The 17,212-nt window shown below is 41.2% G+C and overlaps 1 protein-coding gene across 3 annotated transcripts in view; it reads right to left on the reverse strand.

The window, feature by feature from the left end:
* MTMR1 (myotubularin related protein 1) overlaps positions 1-17,212 on the reverse strand; it is a 72,951-nt gene that overhangs the window by 50,579 nt on the left and 5,160 nt on the right. Inside the window, exons 2-3 of one of the 3 annotated variants that reach the window (XM_081221656.1) lie at positions 16,275-16,380; positions 3,688-3,711 (exon numbers count right to left, since the gene is read on the reverse strand). The exons of 1 other annotated variant lie outside the window; for it this stretch is intronic. In XM_081221656.1, the coding sequence (XP_081077782.1) occupies positions 3,688-3,711; positions 16,275-16,380 (130 nt within the window). The remainder of the gene's footprint in view (positions 1-3,687; positions 3,712-16,274; positions 16,381-17,212) is intronic. One more of the 3 variants, XM_081221657.1, reaches the window with a different exon arrangement.

Here is a 17,212-nt window from a genome sequence, read left to right on the forward strand (position 1 = left end):
GTCATGTCAAACACTTTAAAGTCCTCAACCCGGGACTAACTAATAAAATGTCGTTGATGGGAGGCGCAGTGATTGGGACCATTTTGAGAAGGTACAAGGCTCTCAAGATAGAGGCTGGAGATCAAAGGTTTCTCTTCTCTTCTGATAATCATGTTAAATCTGGCTTGAAATACTTGTGCAATTATATGAAGCATGAACGTGTTGGTGAGACAGAGTGAGACAAACCTCTCACTAATAATTAAATCTGGGACATGTTTTAAGTGATGAAAAAGCAACTATCAGAATAAAACAAATCAATTGATCCTACTGCTTCAGATATCCCCATAAAAGGTTCGCTGTGTACAGGAAAGACATTCAGCTTTAGCATAGGAATTTGAGAGGAGAATGGCTATTAAAGGCTCACTGTTTTGCGAGTACAGTAGATTCCCTCTATAAAGCTGGTGTTAGGAGATAGCACTCACACTTGTGCTATATTAAGCTTTAACTGCAACTTCCAAGTTGCACAGGACATGATTTGACCCTTGATTTATCCAACCCATGTACAGCAAATCAAAGAAGGAATGTCCTTATGGATAAAATGTGTCTCGTGAACACACCCAGCCCTCTTGGTGCTTTTGCTCAAGGTGTTGCCCAGTTGAGGAATTCTCTCTGATGATCTCATCCCAACCCTGTGCCGGCAACCCGGAAGGAAGGTCCAGCTGAAGGCCCATCAACTCCCTGGCCTCTCCACTACTCTCTCCTCCTCCTGAACCTAAGGCTGCTGGGTGGATAGTTTCTGTAACAGCCGCCTGCCGAAAGCAGTGCTTTTCAAACTGGCTCTTCGGGGTGCTCCCAGGGTCACCAAAGGAGGGTGGGCTGGGCAAAGGCACAACTGAGCACAGGGAATTTGCCATGCTTCCCTAGAGCAGCTCTTCTAGAGGTTTCATACATAAGCTTTGGGGAAAATTCTGCTGCTTTAAAAAACTCCTGAGAGTCCAGAGGTACTGAGCAAAGAGTAAGCACTCAAGAAACCTAGATGAATGATTTTTTTTCTTCTATAAAATACATGGACTCATTCCACAAACACCTACAGTGTGCCAGGCGCTGTGCTGGGTACAGACCTTGCAAATTTGAATAAAGCAAAGTTTGCACCCTCGAGGAGCACCCTTGGCGTATGCATCTGTCCCCTCTAAGTCTTTGTGGAGGCACTTCAGAATCCTGTCATGACTGAGGCTCATTAACCTCATCAGTAAATCTACCTGGGAAAACCAAGAAGCAGAGATGAACAAATTTCTGGTTGACAAAATGTTGGATAAACCAATTTTTGCAAATAATGTCATAATGGAATCTACCAAACTTGGACAGGAGAGTACTACTATAGTGGAAAAAGCATTTGCTGATTGTCTAGAGATCTAGTATGAAATGGCTTCTAAATACACGATCTGTAACTACAAACAGATGAACACGTAGAACTTGCCACCTGATCAGCTTCAGCTTCAGAAGGGTAGCCCTTGTGTTCTTCCTGAATCTCCTGCACAGCACCAGGTGCATGGACAAGAAAAGGCAAAGAGGGGAAAGAGAAACACGTGCAAACAGACAGGTGAAAGGACGGAAGTTCTTTTTTAAAGAGACAGTAAGCATGTAAAGTCGACACACCTTTCACGGCTTTGCATATCCCAACATTTTCCCCCTTGGAGTTAAAGAAAGAATGTGTAGGCCATCTATAGCATCCTCAGCCTAAAATGGAGTATCTATTCTGTGTTTGTGTTGGGGTAGAAAAATGAAAAGCAAACAAACATCATGGGTTTCAAAGAATGTACTGTCTTTTTAAAATCAAGCAATACTGCAGCATACAGCCAAGAAACAAAATAACAGACACATAAATAACATGCTCATAGAAAATAAAACATACCACAGAGGGCAAAGAACAAAATCAAGCCAAAATACAAAGGCAGTTCATAGACATGTGTTTTAAAAAGGAACTATTATGCTGTCCAGGGGTCAACACCACTGGAATTAACAACATTTCCACACACATGTGCATGCGCATATCACATGCTGGGGTCATACATATGCAGATACATACATATACTCTGTTACTTATTGCTAATTAAATATTGTGATTTATGACTCAAAACCATATTAAATCTTTCTAATTACAGTATCAACGTGCTTCAAAGAAAAGCATCACATATCTTTATCTAAATTTTTTCCAATCCCTTTACATGTACACTCTTCTTAATTTAATTTCTTTATGGAATCAGTTTTTGAAACTCTAAAAACTTGGACTTTTAGTTTAGCAGGTGGTATAATGAGCATGAATATTGAAGATGACAAGATTATAACACCTTTAAAAAGTTGTATCAAGTCTCTGAGGCTGAAAATATTAAAATTTAGCATCAATATATTTTTCCTTCAAGAAACTTTGGTTCTAATGACTACATTTCTTTAAGAGGCAATCAGTGAAGAAGTAGCAAAGCTTTAAAAGAATTTACTCTTTCCCACCTTTCATTTTTGTCAATACAATAAAATAGCTACTTAAAATATTTTTATACCTTATCATCAGATTGAATTTAGTACACAGTTGGTACTGCTACCCTTCAGAGCAGGACAATTTTTAAATGCAGCCAGGTTTTTTAAATTTTACATTCTTTTTTTAAATACAAAGAAAACGGAATCATTCTTTGATAAAAATTTTAAAAACAGAAGAATGAATGACTAAACAACAACAACAACAAAAACCCCACAGCATTTCAAAGTCCATGCAAGTGTAAAGCCAAACACTAATATTTAACAATGTGAATCAGTGAAAAAAAATGATTCCCATGAGCAAAAGAAAACATGATAAAAACAAAATTAAACAAAGAAAAACCAACTAGAATAACAAGAATTTGATTTAACCTGCTTATTTTTGTACTACTTCATTGGCTTCAATAAGATTAAAACTTTAAAACTGAAGTCATGAAATGATTCTGTCAAAATCCACATTGTTTTCATTTAATGGAAATAGGTTAATTTTCAACATCTGATACTCAGGTTTAAATGCATGCACATTACCAATCTTTGTCTTGCTTTATGAATATTCTGAAATAAAGGGAAGGAAAATCATGAGGAAACTATAAACTATAATCTACTAGCTGTAACAGCTACCTCTATATTTTAAGAAATACTAAATGGGGCTGATTTTGCTAAATTTATCTTCAAGATTAGCACTTCTGCTTTTGGGATTCAGCATGCAAACAGGAAATCTTACTTGATCTTGTAATCAAGACTTGAAATCTTACTTAGATCTCCTACTCAGGAAGGAGGACAACTGACCACTTTGTTGTTGTTCTTGTTGTTGTTATTAAATACTTCATGACAAACGAGGTTAAATTAAGAAGACTCTGTAGGCCTAGCCTTATAAACCCGGTGCCATGAATACCCATTTGGTCAGAATTCATGTAACACAACAGAAGTCAGTATTGCACAGTGGTAACAATTTTAGCATCCTGCCCTCACACACATTGGCTTTTTCTGCACATAGAAACATTGTAACAAAAAAGCATTTCTAGTGAACACTTAAAGCTATGACACAGCAGAGCAAACTGATCTGAGTGACTCATAAAATCAGTGAGAAGGCAAAGAACGCTAAATAGACTAAGTGTTCGATAAAGCACAGAAACACACAAGGAGGAGGCCCATGTGCCGAAAGCCAAATATCCTTACCCTTATATCAGGCCTCCTGAAAACCTGTCAGTTAAAACACAGAACATCATCATCAAGGACACGTCACTATTGACCTGTGAAAGATGCCATTAAGTTCGCCAGCCCATGCCCTAAGAAACATCATAATACTCCAAATAAAACCGAGCAGATCGATCCTAACACATTTGCCCTCTAAGTTCCATTCGATATCCAATCAATCCTAACACGTTTGTCCTATAATTTGCAGGCAAGTCTATGACTTGGAGAAACTTATAGCCCTTAGGCTACAACAAACGACATTATTTTAAACACAAACCCCTTCTGTCAAGGGCTATTACAAGACAGTGTGAACAGGCCGTGTGTGAAAAATTCATTTGTGTGTCTGTTTGGAATACTGAACGCATTTTCCGCATAGAAACAATGATATAAAAAGGCGGTTCTGCTCCCAAACCAGCCCACAGAAACAAAACAAAACCGAACCAAGAAACCACAAAAGCGCCCACAGCTGGCGCAGAGCACAGCTCAGCCACAGCGTTAATGGGACCATAAAGCCTAGTTAAGCACAAATCTTAATCTGGTTTCTATAGGAATTCTATTTCCAATTCGCACTTGGGACTCCAGAATTAAACTCCCCGATGCGGCCGCCCCACAGGGAGAAGGTGCCCGTCCCTTACACCAGCCCAGCCCCGCTGCATGGGGAAGGGGTGGCCTCAGCTGGGAAAGGGTAGCTGGTGGGGAGGGGAGGGGAGGGGAGGGGGGGCAGCCTCTGTGCAAGGAAAGCCAAGCTTTACTAAATCGGGACACTGATTTTAGAGAGGTCATTCCTGTGACTCCTATTTGAACGTGCAGCTTGAGCGTTCGGGGAAACAGCCCAGAGAACGGATGGAACTTTTGAAAAGTGAATAGTGCTAAAAGTCTGAGGAAGACATGAATCATCTGTTCCCCACTCTCGAGTCTGAAATCTGATCATTGTTACATACGATAAACACTGTAGTTTCTATGGAAAACAGATCACTTAAAAAAAATCACTGTAGGTTCTTATTAGCTTTATAGGTTTTACTCAGAAAAGAAGACCACATGAATACGAGAATATAGAGTTCATCATTGTTACCATTAAAAGAAAATTCTCGGGCTTCCCTGGTGGCGCAGTGGTTGAGAGTCCGCCTGCGGATGCAGGGGACATGGGCTCGTGCCCCGGTCCGGGAAGATCCCACATGCCGCGGAGTGGCTGGGCCCGTGAGCCATGGCCGCTGAGCTTGCGCGTCCGGAGCCTGTGCTCCACAACGGGAGAGGCCACAGCAGTGAGAGGCCCGCATACCGCAAAAAGAAAAAAAAAATACTCTTTGAAGTAAAAAAGGTATCTGAATTAAGGGATGCTGTAGCTCAAAGGGAATTAAAGCCCAGAAGTTCCTAATATAGAGTACTTAGACTAAGAAGCTTAAACCTAGCTCTCTTTTTGTTGAGGGGGTGGTGGTGATGCATATGTTTATCATCTTAATTGTGGTGCTTGTTTCACACATGGGCACCGATCAGAACTTATCAATCTGTACACTTTAAATATGTGCAGTTTATCATTTGTTAATTACAACAGGATAGTACAAAATAAATAAAGTGCATGCTTATGTTAATACAAAACTCAAAATGGGACATACGTGATAATAAAGTCAAAATAGTCTCCCCTGCCAAGCTTCATCTGTCAGTGCTAACCACGTTTAGCGAGACTTTGTTTAGTTCTGAGGGTTGTGCCTCCGTAACCAGGAGTATGCCCACACCACTACTTCTTGATTTGTCAGCTTTAAACAGTACCTAGTGACCTAGCTACATGAGAAAACATGCTTTCTCAAACTACTCCCTCCCTCTTCCCAATCTCTGCTGATTGAAATTGTAATTTTTAGTTTTTTTATCATTGTCCTTCTGCAGCAGCTGCATCATTTTTAAAAAAGCTCATGAAATAATGTTTCGGTGGCAGGCACTCTTCTAAGAACCTTGTATATACTAACTCATTTCATTCTCAGAACAACCTTTTGAGATAAAAATTATTATTGGCCCCATTTTTTGATGAGAAAACCAAGGCACAGTTAAGTAATCTGGCCAAGTTCAAGGTTTCAGAGCAAGTACTTATACCCAGAGAGTCTACTACACCGCCTCAGCCTAGCACCGCTGTAATTAACCCACATTAACTAAAGCCTTCAAATGTTCATCTGCTTTCTCTTAACTCCCTCAAGGGTGGACGAAGAAAGCAACACCACGACCTCTTCCCTCGCATCTCCTTGCTCCTTCCAAACCTCTGCTCCAACGGGGTATTATTTTCACTTTTGTTCTGTAACTGCAATTAATTTTGTAATGTCTTGTCTATAAAGTGACAGTAACAATTGACAACTAGAAAGCAGCATTCACAAGCAGCATAATTGGGCCTTAGATGTAGGAGATATACCGCTGTCAACATGCATTTTGCTACTGGAAGGAGAAACTAAATCCAAAGGAAAGGGGCAGGATGATGATCTGCTTTGCCACTCACACAATTCTTCACCTGCTGTATGTAAGTCCTCGCTACTCTTGGTCGGAGGCCGGAAAGGTCAATGGAGGTCACCTGAGTTGATACCCATGTGTTTCTGCTTTATAGTTTTCCTCTCTCCTGAAATAAGCCATTTCCGGCGCACAGAGAGGTTCGTTTCCTTTTTCTTGAATCTGAATCTGCTCGAAGCCAGAGAGCGGTGGTTTGAAGTCAGGCGGCCTGGGGCCAGCTCTCACCGGCAGACTTGGGGCCTCCATGCGCCTGCACTTGGCCTCAGCTTCTACACGTACAAAAGGAAACGAGTCTACGAATGGCTGCGAGGTCCTGACCAGCCCTCAAACCCTAGGAGTCATTTAAACTTCATTGGAAGACTTCAGAAAACATCTCCCCAACCTAAACTTGGTGGGGGGCAAATAGGCCTCCAGTGCTGACAGCCCTCGAGAACTCAGACAGCCGCACAGGCTGTATCATTCTTTATATTCTTTATTATACAATGAACTGGTAAACCTCAGTGTGTACCTGAGTTCTGTCAGTTTTCCTAGCAAATGATTGGACTCAAGGAGGGACTTGTGGGAACCCCCGATTTGTAGCCAAGCTAAGCAGAAGTTGTGGGTAACCTGGGTACCCACTACTTGAAACTGGCATCTGAAGTGAGAACTTCTGTGGGACTGCGTCCTTAACCTGTGGGGTGTGCACTAACTGTGGTAGTATCAGAATCGAATTGAATTGGAGAACACTTAGCTGGTTGTGGAGAATTCATCAGTGTGGGGGAAAACTCACACATGTGGTGTCACAAGTGCTCTAAGAGGGTGGGGATTCAAACCCAAGCTGACTTGGTTTTAGTGCCCACGCTCTTAATCTCCATACAGCCCCACCTAAACCTGTTCCCTTTCTGAGGAGGCTGACAAATGCCCTCAAGGCTTAATGCCCAGAATGCCCTGTACTGTATTTTTTGGAGTCTCTTTTCTATGAATTCCACGCAGCCCAACCCAGCCCCGCTCCTGCACGTTAGGTGCTCACATCACATTTATGGAAGTGGACCGGCATTCAGCAATTACAATACACTCCTATTGTAGTCATTTTTACATATCACATACATTTTCATAGAGTAATAGCATACAGTAAATGAGCACTGTATGCATTTCATACACATGCTGCCCTTTTAAATACATTAAACCTCTGCTGTAACACCCACTATACAGATGAGGACACTTGAGGCTCAGCAAGGTAAAGTAACTTGTTGGGCAGCTAGTCAGTCAGGTACAGGGCTGGACTCAAGGCAAAGTGCCCCGACTCCAAATTTTATGATCTTTTTGATAAACCATATGATTCTAAGTGAAATAAATATCAGTTTGGTTGTTTTTTTATAAATGAGTTATCTTTGGGCTTACGCCTCTAAGAGGCTTCTTTTCATGAAAAGATTGTAATAGTGGAGTAAAAACACCACTGTTCTCTGTTTTAGGCATAAAGTCTATAAAGTAATTCTGCTTTAGCAATCAGACCACTACAAAATGAGTTAAAGGGTTTGACTTGTTGGGTCAGGAGATCGCTCCGCTTGCTGCAGGAGCCTCAGTAAGGAGGAGTCTGCGCAATTTATTCCTCACCACCAGCTGCAGCCAGAGGCCAAGGACAGGCCAATACAAATCTCAACCAGACATCCAAATACAACCCTGGTCTTTCGGAAAAAAGCCACACCTGAACCTGGCCTGACTCTTTTGTCAAACCCTAGCCTGAAACAATCATTCTCTACTCTCTAAAGCCCTCCAGGAAATGTGACCAATGAGCCGTCCAATGAAGCATGCTGGCCCTAACTGCCATGTACAAAAGGGATGAGCATACTTGCAATTGAACTAGTACAGGATAATTGCTGATACCCTTTTCAGTAACCAGATTCTAACATCTTTATTCACATAACTATATGCTCCATTTAAATAATACTTCTGATATATCATGAGTTGTTAGAAATATTAATCAAAATTTATTCTACATGCAATATAAAGTCGTTGAGCAGTCTGTAAAAATCTTGACTTTTTAAAAATTAAATTTCTAATTTTGAGATAACTGTTGATTCACAAGTGGTTGTGGGAATAAGAGATTCCATGTACAGTGTACCATGTCACCAAATTTCCCCAATGGTGGCATATTATAAAACTATAGAACAATACCAGAACAAGGACCCTGACACTGACACAGCCAAGATGCAGAACAATTTCCTCACCACCTAATGTTGCCCTTTTATAGCCACATCCACTTCCCTCCCAGCCCCTCCCCTTCTTAGCCCCTGGCAATCACTAATCTGTTCTCTATTTCTCTAATTTTGTCATTTGAAGACTGTTACACAAATGAAATCATACAGTATGTGATCTCTTGGGAGTGGCATTTTCTACTCAGTGTAATTCCCTTAAGATTTAGCCAATTCTTTTCTCTGTCCTCTCTATTCTGCTGTTGAACCCATCCACTGAGGGTTTGGTGGTTTGTTTGGCTTCGTTTTTTGTTTCTTTATCATATTTTTCAGTTTTTAAACTTCCATTTGGTTCTTAGCTCATATTTTCTTGCTGAAACTTTTCCTGTTTCTTGTCTCTCACTTTCTACGTCTTCATTGTTTCAAGCATATCTGTAATTGTTTATTGAAGCAGTTTTATGATGGCTTCTTTAAAATCTTTTTCACGTAATTCTAACATCTGTCATCTCGGTTTTGGCATCTACTGATTCTCTTTTTTCATTCAGTTTGAGATCTTTCTGGCTCTTGGTATGATGAGTGATTTTCAGTGGAAATCTGGTCATTTTGAATACTATAAGAGTGTGGGTCTTATGTAACCCTTCTGTTGTAGCTGCTTTCTCTGCCGCTGCTCCAGGAGAAGAGGGGCAGTGAGCACTGCCTCATTACAGCCAGGTGTGGGTACAAGTCCAGGTTCCCCTCTTGGCCAACGCTGCCATCCAAGAACAGGGGTCTCCTAGTTACTTCTGGGTCGGGGTGAGAGCTCTAGCTCCCAGTTAGGCTTCTGCCCATACCTGCCCAGCTGGCAGTGGCAGGAGCACTCATGACTGATACCACTGTAACCACAGTGGAGGTGTGGCCTCCTTGCCAGTGGGCGGCAGTGAAAGTCCTGACTCTCCACCAGGCCTCTGACACCACAGCTGCAGGGGTCACTGTGCCTTGCTACAGCCTGGCAACAGTGGAATCTAGGCTCCCCGCTTGGCCTTGCTGGCGGGGTGGGTGTGGGGCCAGAGTACAGTGGTTAGTGTCTAAAAGTTTTCTTTCTACTCGGGTGCCCCCTTCCTGTCCTTTGGCTAGAGAGACTAGGCTTTTCTTGTCTGTACCCGTTGGCATTTCTGGGTTGCTGGCTTCTTCAGCAACAAGTCTGGGTTATATATGGCAAAAACATAACCCAGGGATAGCACCACCCTGTCGTTCCTTAGGTCCCTAACTAGTCTGCCTTCTTCTCTCTACCTTTCAAGGCATTCTTACGTCTATTTTATAGATAATGTCCAGGGTTTTTATTTGTACTGAGAGTGAAAAATAAGAAAAAAGTACATCTGCTCCATCTTTCCAGAAGCAGAAGCCCAAATCTTGATATTTTTAAGAAATAATTCTACTCCACAAGTAATCCTGAGAGACAGGATAGTACTTTGACATTACAGTGGTTACAAACTGGAGGCCTATTGCTCCAACAGGCAGTAGCAGGGTTGTTTTTGTAATTTAATTGTTTTTAGGGGGACATGCTGCAGTCTCCAGTTCTCCACAGCCATGTCTGTTTAGCTTGTTAGCTATACCCTGTAGACATCTGTGTTTGCAAACTCTGATTTAATAAACAGATCACGAGGCCAAGCTATTAACAGTGGACTATGGTCATGGATTTGAAAAGATCATGCTCAAGCCTCCCTCCTTCTAGACTAGTACTAAATTTAAGAAGTATTGGGCTTCCCTGGTGGCACAGTGGTTGAGAGTCCGCCTGCCGATGCAGGGGACACGGGTTCGTGCCCCGGTCCAGGAAGATCCCAGATGCCGCAGAGCGGCTGGGCCCGTGAGCCATGGCCGCTGGGCCTGCGCGTCCGGAGCCTGTGCTCCACAATGGGAGATGCCACAACAGTGAGAGGCCCGTGTACCGCAAAAAAAAAAAAAAAAAGAAGCATTAACTAAGACCGAGCTCAAGCATAATGAAGCCTTTCCCACACACTGCATCCCACTTCCCTCCAAAGCCCTTCTGGAAACTTTTGTTTAGGATCCAGAGTTTAATCACTGTACTAACCTATTAAATGATTAAATTTAGTATAGGACTCTCTCCATTTTCTCCTTTTTCTTCAGAATGTTTATGGAAGAGATCTAGCTAATGTGTGTGCAGGGATGACAGTAGGAGAAACAGGAGGAGAGGGACAGAGGGGTGGTGGTGGTGGTGATGATGATGATTGATGACGACGACGTTGGAGCCAGAGGAAAGAGTATGATCACATTAAAACTATAGTGTCCTAATTTCCTGAAGGCTGGCCAGAATCAAATCCTTTTGGACAAAACAGAATTGAAGAATGTTCTAGAAAGAAAGGAATTTAGAGACTTCAAATCTAAACCAAATTCTCTTAACCTTACACAAAAGGAAACAGGCACTCAGAGGTTATACAAGGTCACAAAGCTAACCAGTACCGTCTGTACTACTCCACCATGTTCCCTCTTCTTGGCCTAGTTCTGCTTTGCAAACAATGGAAGCTGATCAACTGTGTCACTTCTGCTAATAGTTCCTAAAAATATTTCATTACAAGTTATAACTGTATTTTTTCATCTAATCTTTGGAACATTACATTCAGATCTTGTTCTTAAATGTTTTGACAAATTCAAGAGAGAGATCTGTACTCTTTCTTAGCCTGTTAAAAATGGAAGCAACTGAGTTAGTAGTAAGGGGGTGGGCAAACAAAACATTTTATTACATTTCTTCTAGTAGTCTTAATTATCAGGTAAATCTTCAGGATGACTTGGCATTAAGGCGTACATTTATTAATTTAGTTAATCCATAATCCACATAATAGCTATCTACTCTTTCAACAGGGACCATGTTTTCCAAACTTCTGTCATCTTATATAACACCTCTACAAGTCTGGTTTGCTATATGCATATCACCTGTAGTAATATTAGTATTTATCTTTATGTTGACTTTATTTATTTATTTATTTATTTATTTAAAATTTATTTTTGGCTGCGTTGGGTCTTTGTTGCTGCGCGCAGGCTTTTCTCTGGTTGCGGCGAGTGGGTGCTACTCTTCTCTGTGGTGTGTGGTCTTAGTTGCTCCGTGGCATGTGGGATCTTCCCGGACCAGGGCTCGAAACCCGTGTCCCCTGCACTGGCAGGTGGATTTTCAACCACTGCGCCACCAGGGAAACCCTTTATGTTGACTTTAAATCCACTCTTTTTTTCATATTTCACCTGGCTTTAAGCAATAATACCCATTAAATCACAAGTCTGATGTGCCAGGTTTCCCACTACACATTAAAATAATTACATAACTGTTAAAACATGTCCATGGGCATATCATCTAAACTCATCTCGTGATTCCAGTGATATTCTTACCACACCTTGGGTGATCTGACCCTAAGCTAACTGTCAATTTATGACATGGGTAAATAAAATAAAACAATTGTACTCTAAAATCTAACTGGAGTTGCTAATTATTCAGGTTTGTGGGAATGTACCAGAAATGTATGGTCTCATCACCAATTTCAACAGATATAAACCTAGGGAAGCTGAACTTTTTACAATTTATTGTACGAAATAAATAGGGACTTCCCTGGTGGTCCAGTGGTTAAGAGTCTGCCTTCCAATGCAGGGGACGCAGGTTTGATCCCTGGTCGGGGAACTAAGATCCCACATGCTGCGGGGCAACTAAGCCCGCCCGTCGCAACAACTGAGCACGCATGCCACAACTAGAGAGTCCGCATGCCACAACTACAGAGCCCATGGGCTCTGGAACCCGCACGCTGCAATGAGGAGCCTGCGCACCACAGTGGAGGATCCCACATGCTGCAACAAAGATCCTGTGGGCTGCAAGTAAGACCCGACACAGCCAAAAATGAAATAAAATTAAATTAAATGAATGAATGAATGAATGAATGAAATACATGAGGATGGAAGACCTAAAGAGACATTTCTCCAAAGAAGACATACAGATGGCCAAGAAGCACATGAAAGGATGCTCAACATCACTAATTATTAGAGAAATGCAAATCAAAACTACAATGAGGTATCTACCTCACACCAGTCAGAATGGCCATCATCAAAAAATCTACAAACAATAAATGCTGGAGAGGGTGTGGAAAAAAGGGAACCCTCTTACACTGTTGGTAGGAATGTAAAGTGATACAGCCACTGTGGAGAACAGTATGGAGGTTCCTTAAAAAACTAAAAATAGAACTACCATACGACCAGCAATCCCACTACTGGGCATATACCCTGAGAAAACCATAATTCAAAAAGAGTCAGGTACCAAAATGTTCATTGCAGCTCTATTTACAATAGCCCAGAGATGGAAGCAACCTAAGTGTCCATCAACAGATGAATGGATAAAGAAGATGTGGCACATATGTACAATGGAATATTACTCAGCCATAAAAAGAAACGAAATTGAGTTATTTCTAGTGAGGTGGATGGACCTAGAGTCTGTCATACAGAGTGAAGTAAGTCAGAAAGAGGAAAACAAATATTGTATATTAACGCATATATGTGGAATCTAGAAAAAAGGTACAGATGAACCTTCTTCCAGGGCAGGAATAGAGACGCAGATGTAGAGAACGGACGTGTGGACACAGGGGTGGAAGGGGATGAATTGGGAGATTAGGTTTAACATAAATACACTATCACGTGTAAAATAGGTAGCTAGTGGAAATCTGTGGTATAGCACAGGGAGCTCCACTCGGTGCTCTGTGATGACCTAGATGGGCAGGATGGGGTGGGGGGTGGGAGGGAGGTCCAATAGGGAGGGAATATATGTATACACATAGCTGATTCACTTCATTGTACAGCAGAAACCAACACAACATTGTAAAACAATAACACTCCAATTTTAAAAAAGCAAATTTAACAATAATGTGTAGGATATAATCCCAATCTTGTAAAAATAAGTTAACAATACACCATCAAAAAAAAAGAAAGAAAGAAATGCATGAGACACACTGTTCCCCACCTTCAGAGATTCTGATTCACTGAGGGGACGGGGACCATGGAAGCTGCATTTCTGCAGGCACCCCAGGGAGTGCTGGTGCGGAAACACCCAAGGGCCACATTTTGAAAAACAGTGAACAGGAAGGCAGTACAAACTTTTAAAAATCACTCTAGCTTTTCAATAGGATGACTTGGGTTCAAACCCCAAGTCTAACTGCATGATACTAAGCAAGTCACTTAACCTCTCTGAGCCTTGCTTTCCTCATCTGTTAAATGATGATTATAATAAAAGCCATCTCACTGGGTTGTTTTAAGAAGTAAATGGATGATATGTCAAAAGAGTATTACAAAACCATAGAGTGCTGCACGTGCTAGAGGGCTGATGAGGATGCTGCTGCAGCCTACAACTGAGAACACAGTCAGCGCTCCAAATCGAGGTGCAAGGGCTCTGCTCCACAGAAACATCTGCTCCCATTTCATTATTGACACTGAGTTTACCCTATAATAAATTAACCCCCAAGTTGAGTGCGTATTTCAAATAAGATATTTGCACAATATATAATTTCAAATATTATCAATGGATGACTGCACATTAAATCCTCAAGGAATTGTATCTGGACCTTCTTCAGGGCCAACCCCATGCGTGGCTCCCATGCCAGAGGTGTCTCAAAGGCCCACGCTGGTTACCCTCATTCTAAGAACTACTTTACACATAGCATGTAAAATTATCTGTGGTTTAGAAATATTTTATGCTTTTATTATTTAAAAGAACTCTCTCCTTGAAGAAAACATAACAACTCCTGAATTATAAATTTAACACCAAATTTGCAGACCTGGTTACAGGGCGAATCTAACAAAGACAATGATTAAAAAATGCTCTCTTACAATAATTCATCTAAAGCTTTAGCAATGATCTGATGTAGGTACTTAAAATTCAATTTACAAAATATAGAAAAGCCTTCTTTTTCTCTGAATACCATCTGTTAAACCATTCCAACATGAGCTAATTCTGCTATACAAAATTCGTAAATAAACTAAAAAAATTTTTTAAAAACCTTAGTTGCTTCATGTTAAAGTATAGATTCAGTCTTATCTATTAATGCAGAGGTTAGACACCTATGCACACAGTCACCACCCTTTTCTAGAACCCACACAGCACTAACAACTATTCAACCATAATGAAAACCTTACAGTTAACACATAATTGTCCATAAAGAAAATCAATCCGAGGTCTAAGAGCTATTCTCTGCCAATATGGGTCCTTGAGCCTCTCCACTCAGTAGGGCAGTTTCTCCGCTAACGTGGGGTAAGAGGGCACCTGGGACCAGTGGGGTCAGCAGCTGCCCAGTGACCAGCCACTGAGGCATAGGTGATGCAGCAAATGCTTCTCCCACCTGGAAACAGCAGTCACGTTTTGCCCAGTCAGGTTCTGAGGAACAGGAGCCCCAGCTCCTCCTACGTGGGCAAACATGGAAACCAGATAGCGGAGAAACCTATCAAGAACTATACTGCCACTCTTCTGGCTGGCCATATTATCCAATTTCTGTTCATCTCCAGCCATGCTTTCCTCTGGGAGGCATAAGCAACAGCATCCAATGGTTTGGATGAAGCAAGTCCAGCACCATAGCCAAATCTCAATTACACAGCCCCTGGAGTCAGTTTCTGCACTTGTTACAGGACGGGCTAAAGAGAAAGTGAGGCTAGAGCCCTTCAACACGGACAGCTATTAAGAATGACTTAAGGGCTTCCCTGGTGGCGCAGTGGTTGGGAGTCCGCCTGCCGATGCAGGGGACGCGGGTTCGTGCCCCGGTCTGGGGGGATCCCACATGCCGCGGAGCGGCTGGGCCCGTGAGCCATGGCCGCTGAGGCTGTGCGTCCGGGGCCTGTGCTCCCCAACGGGAGAGGCCACAACAGTGAGAGGCCCGCATACCGGAAAAAAAAAAAAAAAAAAAAAAGAATGACTTAAGATCGTTATCGTAGCTCTTGAACTCTTTGTAAGATTTGATGCATGGCAAGGACTGATTTTGAGAGCTGTTGACCTAGGGTAGGACAGGATACTAAAATGTAATTCATACATACTTGTGAAAATCTATTCTCTCTTACTAGTGGGCAAAAATGACTATAATAAACTGAATCCTCAATTCAAGCAAACTGTACTACTGAAATGTAAACATGGTTTCACTTAATGTACCTGTTAATAGTTTCTTGACATTAAAACAAAGTTAGTCTTTAGCCTTAACAAAGATGGAGCACGCAAGCATTTTATTTGTTAATCGATTCAACAAGAATTTATTGAGCACCTGTTATGTTCCAGGATCGTGCTGGGGAGCAGTGGTGACAAAAAGAGCCCCAGTCTCTGCTGACAAGGAGCTTATCACTCTTAACTTTAGAATAAGCAGGGAATCCAACTTTTAAAATAAACAAGAAGAGATTTCTCAATTCAATAAGGACTAAAAAATGAGGCTGCCCATACAACATTCCTGAGATTTTGCAAGTTTTTTGCATTCTAGTATCACATATTAATGCTGAAAACCCATAGGTAGTACATAAATACAGAAACAAATTGTGAAGTTAGGGAAATACTATCTATCAGACATTTTCTGAAATTCAGAATACTAATAAAGAAAATATTGGCATTTATTATAATCTAAAAATCTAAAAATACAATATATAATAAAATAATAAAATGGATCTGGATTTTTAAAAGAATGATCATAATCTAAAGTCAGCTTTTCCTCTCAATTATAAAACTGTGATCACATATACTAGATACTGGTAAAAATGTCTCTTCTAAAGTTCAGATCTCTAACAACAGAGAACCTTTCACCCTTGTTCCCAAGGAAATGGCCGGTGAGCATCAAGGGGCCAAAGTCTCACTCGAATTAAAACTGCAATGCTTCTTGGCTACTTAGCATATTGAAAATGAATTAAGGACTCAATTCCGCTTACCTTGTAATCTCTGGATACATTTTCTGATGTCACTGAACCTGAAATCTGACTAGAAATTGTAGCAGCTATAAGCTGTTTACACCATTCAACATGTGATCCTGTAGGACTAAAAGAAATAGTGCAATTAAAATATTTTAAGACATAGCCTCTGAGTGAGAAAAATGAGCACTGACTAGGGATATATGTACATTTCTTTTTTTAGAGAATGAACTTTAATTAGACTATTTGGTTACCTTTACATTTAATGTAAGAACTGAAATATCGACTGACCACTAGGAAGTAAGATTAGGTTCCAGGTTGACTTGAAATGAATCAACCAATTTATTTTAAGGTTAAGATTCTAGGCCTCAGACAGTTAAGCATGTTATTTTCTAGCATTTAATAAAATATCACTCAATTACAATTATATAGAGTGAATATTCTTAATGTAAGTAGACAATTAATTCTAAAGTGAAATATTTATCTTACAGCATATGCTTTTCAAAAATGCAATCACTTTCATGCTGGTGGTTTTAAATCTAGAAAACAATGTAATTTCAAGTGAATCAAAGTGACTCTTAATGGAGCAAAGCTGATTGTATGATTTTAAAAAGTTGTGTCCTGTGTGTAGTAATAATGAGACCTTACATTTCTGTAAGTGCTCTGACAACTTACAAAAGGCTCTTCCAGTCCATTATGATATCAGAGCCTGACAACCACATGTGATAAGAAGGCAGAACGGGGACGAGCCAACAGGTTTCTGGGATGAGAAAATTGAGGTGCAGTGGTGACGTGGCCCGTCAGAAAGTGGTGGGGCTGTCCTTCCAGGATATGGTACCACCAACGGTGACCAACTCACCGAACCACAGGGCGAAACAGAGGCCAGCGCCACAGACGCTCGCCACTGCCTTAAACGAGAACACAAGGACGCAGAGAAAATGGCATCTCGCGCTTGTGTG

Source organism: Mesoplodon bidens (assembly GCF_964165515.1).
Source record: "Mesoplodon bidens genome assembly, chromosome: X".
NCBI classification, from domain to species: Eukaryota; Metazoa; Chordata; class Mammalia; order Artiodactyla; family Ziphiidae; genus Mesoplodon; species Mesoplodon bidens.